Here is a 7138-nt window from a genome sequence, read left to right on the forward strand (position 1 = left end):
ACCCGTCAGGCCAGGCTGTGGATCAAGCACAAACGTTTGATACCTGCCGTTTCCTAAGCAAACAAATTGTGCTCAAATGGCTTAATGCCACCTAATTGCGAGCGGTGAAATGACCTTGAGTGAAAAAGGTTGTGTTGGGTAATGACATCCAGAGATCCAGGTGGTGTGCTGAGGATTGCTGTAATGCGAACAGTTTGACACCGCACAGCACTGACACTGCTGCAAAAAAGATGGTGCTTTGTGCCCTCCTCTAATTGTACATTAGGAACTTCCATTGAAACCTGTAATAGCATTGCAGCAGCTGCTGATAATGTTAATGACTGATGAATCCCATCACCGATGCTGTAGTCTGGCAGCAGTGATACCTTTTGTGGCACGATAAGTAACATTACATCTTCTCTTTTAAAGGCCTCTGAAGACCTTCTGAAGCAACATTACATTGACCTGAAAGACCGACCATTCTACCCTGGTTTGGTTAAATACATGAACTCTGGACCTGTTGTGGCCATGGTAAGTGGCTTCATTTTACTTGAGGGCTGTGTTCTTGAATACATTTGTCTTGGTCTGCAAATTCTGAATACTCAAAGATAACTGTTGCAGAAACACTTTTTCACACTACCTGTTCTGATAGTGGCGAAAGAAAAACAAAGTGAAGACAATCAAGTAAGAAGTTACTATGTATTAACAAAGTGTGCATGTATAAAGCTTGTATTAAGCGAAATTCCTGGAAGCCAATCTTCTGCACCAAAGAAATCTTCCATTTTGGGCAAAAAAGGGTCAGGGCTCTCCCCTAGAAACCCAGTTCTGTGTCACTCTGTTTTGCACTGCCCCTGAAACAATTTAAGTGCCCTAGTAGCATCTCTCCAGTTCCGACAGTAGCTGCTGAGGAGTGCCTGCAGATTGTCAGGCTGTCCTTATCCTGGCCAGCAGAAGGGTTTTGAAGTTGGCCTTGTACATCAGTTAACTCTGAGGTGTGGTGAAGCATTTCCTGTGCTGGAGTGATAGTGGTAATAATCATAGAATCATAGAATAGTTAGGGTTGGAAAGGACCTTAAGATCATCTAGTTCCACCCCCCCTGCCATGAGCAGGGACACCACACACTAAACTATGTCGCCCAAGGCTCTGTCCAACCTGGCCTTGAACACCTCCAGGGTTGGAGCATTCACAACTTCCCTGGGCAACCTATTCCAGTGCCTCACCACCCTCACTGTGAAGAACCTCTTCCTTATCCCTAACCTAAACTTCCCCTGTTCAAGTTTAAAGCCATTACCCCTTGTCCTACCACTAGAGTCCCTAACGACTCTATCCTTTCACAATCACTTTCAGTCCATGTCTGTTTTCCATAGTCATTTTTACAGGCCTAAGAGAGAATCCTAGAATCCAGTTCCAAAGCCCTGCCACGGGCAGGGACACCTTCCACTAGAGCAGGTTGCTCCAAGCCCCTGTGTCCAACCTGGCCTTGAACACTGCCAGGGATGGGGCAGCCACAGCTTCTCTGGGCACCCTGTGCCAGCGCCTCAGCACCCACACAGGGAAGAACTTCTGTCTAAAATGTAATCTCAGTCTCCCCTCTGGTAGATTGAAGCCATTCCCCTTGTCCTGTTCTTACAGGCCCTTGTAAAAAAGTCCCTCTCCTGCTTTACTTGTAGCCCCTTTAGGTACTGAAAGAAGTCCAGGCTAGATTAATTTTCTTGGTAGTGGAGCCCTCGTTTCTTTGCAAAGGGTGTTATGAGCAAAGATTAATCTTTGTTATTCTGTATAAGCATGGTTAAATAGGATTTGTTTGGTTTTATTTAAGGTATGGGAAGGACTCAATGTGGTTAAAACCGGGAGAGTGATGCTTGGGGAAACAAACCCTGCAGACTCCAAGCCTGGTACCATCCGTGGTGACTTCTGCATTCAAGTAGGAAGGTTTGTACTCAGTTTGTTACCAAGAGAGATCAAAAACTCCATAGTGCTAGTCTTTGATTCTACAAAGTCAAGACTGTTGGTAGCTGTCCTAGACTGATGGTGTTCTATTTGCAGGTCACAGTCCATAACTGCTACTTAAGGAAGTGGCTTGGCACAAAACTGATCTGTTTTGAACTGCCTCTCTTCATCAGAGCTTGGTGTAAGATCAGTTGGTGGCAGCGGCTGTTGTAGTGCAGTAGCTGTAGTCACGCTGCCAGGCTGCAGTAGCTCTTAAAGAGGGGGTGTCTGAGCATTGTAGCTGCAGTAGCAGCCTTGCAGCTGTAGATGCTTCATGGTTTTGCTTAAGGACAACTTCTTAGGTTGATGAAGTGTGTTTTTATATGAACAATGTGTTTGTCTCCTTCCACAGAAACATCATCCATGGCAGTGACTCCGTGGAAAGCGCGCAGAAGGAGATCAACCTGTGGTTCAAACCTGCTGAGCTCGTTGACTTCAAGTCTTGTGCACATGACTGGATCTATGAGTGAATTCAGTTGCCACAATGAATTGTGCCTTCTAAATGCATCATCTCATTCCAGCTACTACCTGGGAGCAACCACGGTTATCTTAGTTGTTTTCAGCACTGGCAAATAAATTCATATGAAGTAATCTGTTGTGGTGTGTTCACTGTAACACACAGACTGCTGTGTTCAGGTATTCACATACAAGTCATTTGACTCAGTTGTTCAGTATTTTCCTCTTGTAGAAGGATTAGTTAACACCAACAACTATCACATACAGGCATATCAGTAAAAAACCAGTGACTTTGGTTGACTGCAAAGCAACAAAAATTGCTTTGGAGGCCACTGAAATACATTAGTCACAAAGCCAGCTTGCAGCAGGAGGGCTGAAGGGATGCTTGAGCTATTCCCACCACAGCAGAACTGAAATAGAAGAAAAATGGGTGCTTCCCTGTGACAAAATTTCCCTCCCTACACATCTATTAATACCAGCTGTGAAATAGGAGCCAACGCACAAAGCCTGCTCACTACTAAGTGCTTACCTAAAGCCACCGTCTCAGTAGCAGCCTTACCTTGTGCTCAGAGCCTTGTCGGTGATCCCTGTGCTTGGAGTAACTTGGTTACTTACAGCAGTCATAGCTAGTTTTTTTAATCTGCATTCTCTTAGGAGAGAATCAATCCCAGACTGGTTTGGGTTGGAAGGGACCTTAAAGCTCATCCAGCTCCAAACCCCTGCCATGGGCAGGGACACCTTCCACTAGAGCAGGTTGCTCCAAGCCCCTGTGTCCAACCTGGCCTTGAACACTGCCAGGGATGGGGCAGCCACAGCTTCTCTGGGCACCCTGTGCCAGCGCCTCAGCACCCTCACAGGGAAGAGCTTCTGCCTAAGAGCTCATCTAAACATTCCCTCTATCAGGTTAAAACCACTGAAGAAAGCAAGCTGAAACATGTTTATGTACGTGCCAAAGGGTACATTCTATAAAAAAATCACTATTCAGCAAAAGACTTTTTATCATTTTTATTTTGTGTAAAAAAGGCAAATTTAGTGAATTATTTTCATCTTGTACACAAAGTTATAATTTTAATGCTTTTCACATCCATGCTGAAAATCTGCAGTCTCATAAAAATGAAAGGAACATTAATTTCTCCAAAAGCAGTTTTTTCACTTAGTTATGTACATCACATGAGAAAGCTTTAAATACTCTCTCATTGACCACACAAATTACCAAGAAAATAAAAGATTAAATTTGTACAGATATTGATCTATATATCAAATACATACAGAAATGATGTAAAAACCCCATTTAATCTTGATTCCCGCCCCCAACGTTTTCCCAGGGGCCAAAGCTGATGCCTTTTTCTGGTATAAATGGCTGTGGCTTTTTGTTTTAAATACGAAAAGTAAAAGGAAGAAAAATTCAGTTTAAATCACAGTTTTTTTAAAATCCCTTCCCAATAAAGGATTGTTACCAAATATATTAGCACCATCGTACAAATATTGACGGGAGAGGGTATTCACATCACATAAAAACAACAATAAAAAAACCAAACAAACACTGAAACCCGTGTTAGTATCCGTAGAACAAGGAATCGGTAACTGCTTTAGCTTTCCTCAGATGCAGCAAGGAAAAGGTTAAAAGACCTCTATTTAAAGTAACATAAACCCCAAAGATCAGCAGAAGGATTCTGAGCAGTAACAGAAGGGTAGCCGCAAAGTAAGGTACAACTCGCGCTACCGCAGGGGTATGAAGACCAGCTATGCCAAATCCTGAAATTAGTTTGACCCCATTGAAGATTTCAGATGTCCAACACTTCGCTGCTCTTCTAGCCAAGTGACATGGCTTAAAGTGAAGATAAAAACACTAAGAGCCATGTTGCTAACTACAGTGAAGCCTACTCCATGGGTTCCACAGCCGGCAGCCCGCTCCTTGAAGAGACCACTCTAAATACCCAGCATAATTTTGCTTGGGTTCTCCTTAATCCTCTCCTAATTGACTTCAATTGGTTCCTTACATGGTTTGCTTTGGACAGGTTTCACTGTACTTGACAATTAAGGTATATTTGGAATTCAGAAACACAAGAGAGATTTCACCCAACTCACACTGAAGCTACACATGTATCCAAAAATGCATCAACTCACATCCTTTAGTGTTTAGTGAATAAAATACCTATTTTTAAAGAACATTATAAAGACTGAGAGACTTCAAATCTGATTCTTACATTCCTCCATCACAGGAAGTGTGTTCAATGTAAGCACTAGTTTTCCCTCTTGACATTTGAAGACTGTAACTTAGAAGTCAGGTACAAGCCTGGGCAATACACCAAAGCCCAAGGTTTAGAGACTTGGCAATGTACCTCATTAGCAGCCTGAGCTTCCACATAATAAAACACAAATGAATGCAAGAGTTTTTCTGCTGAAGATGAGAGAAGAAAGCAAGACTGCGCCAACCTTGGTCCAGCTGACTGGGACAATCTGCAAGTTGCTTCATTAAAAACAATAAAGATCAATAGTGATGTACTTACCAAACCAAATCGATGCTTGCAGAGCTGGATTGTAAAGTAGGTTAAAATTGAGAACACAGGGGGCAAAGAAAAAGTTAGTCAAGGCTCAAAGTGTCATTGCAATGGTCTCTAATCCTACTCTTCCAATCCAGGCTGTTCAAAAGAAAAGCTGTGGATGGGTCAGAAGCTGAGAGAATGTATTTGAAGTCTACCAAGCTGGACAAAGTCCTTTTTATGGCTATTTTAGAGAGCTAAAATGTCTTCACCATCTGAAGTTACAGATACTCATCATCAGATGACCAGATTCTGTCAATATAATAAGCTGTTGGTAAAAAGGGGTCATTATTTAAGAAATGTTACCAGTAAGGGAGAAAAGAATTCCAGACATTCCTACGCTATACAGGACAGTTTTACTTCCAGTAGTAAATACAAAACTTTACATAATTAACCCCTCTTGCATAGAATGAGGTAAACCTGTGCATATCACCAATACTATGTACCCAAAGTTAGAGCAATATTTGAGAAAATAATCAAATTGCTGGTTTTCAACTTTCTATGCACTTTTTTTTAAGCTTAAACAACAATATACAAAAATGGTCTCCTGGGGCTCTGTGGGTTCATATCCTTAAAGCATTTCTTAGGCTGTAGGAACACAGATGTTAATCGTTTTGATTCATTTCTCTTTTAAGCCCTAATTTGCGGTCGAGAGTCAGATGATCATTGTACTGCTCTGAAAGGGGACCTGCGAAGACCCAGAAGCACTTGTAGAACATACGCAGTTAATTCCTGAGAGTTTAGTTAATGAACCTTACTGGTAAAAGCTAAAGCTCTTGATGCACATTTTCCCAGTCACAGCTCTGCAGTGCTGATGAACCATTTCATTAATCAACACCATGAATGACATCAGATACAAAAAGTATAAAGGTTAAAAAAACATGGAAGGATGGAATCTGAACTAAGAGCTCACGCTAAAATACTCTGTATTACACTGGTAGTTGTCCTCACCCTTTTACATTGCCTTTATAAAATCTGGACAGTTAAGCAGGTGGGGCTAAGGGGATACTAGAAGTGAGACATAAGGATTCCAGGCAATAAGCAAATCCAGTTTATGAATTATATACTAGACAGTATATGATTTACACACTGATCTCAAGTCTCACCTTCAATATTATGCTATTGCAGCAAGAAAGGAATATGGCAGGCTGTGCAGAACGGAACTCTTTTTCATCCACTATGTATGGCTCCTTTTAGCTCACCCGAAACCACGTGGAACATCAGTTTTGAATGTTCACAAATAAATATTCAAAATGGTAAGGAAACAGCTAGGTTATTCTGAACAGAGAAAAAAAATCAGCAGAAGGAATACTCAGAAGTTCCTTCCCACGACCAAGGGAGGCCTGAGCTACTGTTTGTCTAAATTACTTCTTTAGTCTAAACTTACAGCTAAAAATAATCTTCCAAATAAGGGAATTTGCTGAAGTTCCAGTTTGGCATAGGGCTCTGTAAACATTTGCTGAAGCATTCCAAGTCTACAGACATTCATGTACGGAGAAGAGCTTCATAGTCCCAATCCAATGACCACTGCGGTCATTGGAGACAAGGCTACTGATATTGATGGGCACTGAATCAGACCCTAAGGAACTTGAAAACACAAAAATCTTACATATACATACATATATATATATATCCACACACACACACACATATACATATATATATATATGTATGTAAGTATTTTAAACTAAATAAAAACATCTTGAAAAGTTAAAATCTTCCTCAGGTGATGGCTCCGTTGCAACTGGGGCTACTCACTGAGTAGAACTTCACAGGACTATCTTCCACATACAATTTATGCCTCTAAATTAGGGCTTAAATGCCTTATTTTCACAATTAAAAAAACCAAACAACAAATAAACCAAAAAACAGAGGCGTGACCAGTGCAGTTCACAAGAGTCTAAAAGTCTCCCCAACTTGTACCAAAAAGGTTCATTTGTTATGACAGTTCCTTTGTATTTGCACCTATAGCTTCCTCCAACCGCTTCCCACAATCACGCTAATTAAACTTTAATCTTACCAAAAAATTAGAATTTCAGTTCTTGTTAACAATGCACAATAAATCTGAACTTGAAAATATTACAAAATTCTTTCAAAAGCTTCAAATACAACACAAAAGTGTCCGTTTTTTGTTTTTGTTTTTTTTTAATAAATTGAAAAATCTTTTTCG

The 7138-nt window shown here is 41.0% G+C and overlaps 1 protein-coding gene across 1 annotated transcript; it reads left to right on the plus strand.

Moving 5' to 3' along the window:
• Window positions 1-348: 348 nt before the first annotated feature.
• On the plus strand, window positions 349-2556 carry LOC104407091 (nucleoside diphosphate kinase-like; the record flags this gene model as incomplete). The annotated part of the gene is made up of 3 exons (XM_010016275.1): window positions 349-510; window positions 1800-1912; window positions 2322-2556. Coding segments are annotated over 3 exons (393 nt in total), but the record flags the coding sequence as incomplete, so codon positions are not given.
• Window positions 2557-7138: the final 4582 nt, after the last annotated feature.

Source organism: Nestor notabilis, unplaced genomic scaffold (genome assembly GCF_000696875.1).
Source record: "Nestor notabilis isolate BGI_N333 unplaced genomic scaffold, ASM69687v1 scaffold5846, whole genome shotgun sequence".
NCBI classification, from domain to species: Eukaryota; Metazoa; Chordata; class Aves; order Psittaciformes; family Psittacidae; genus Nestor; species Nestor notabilis.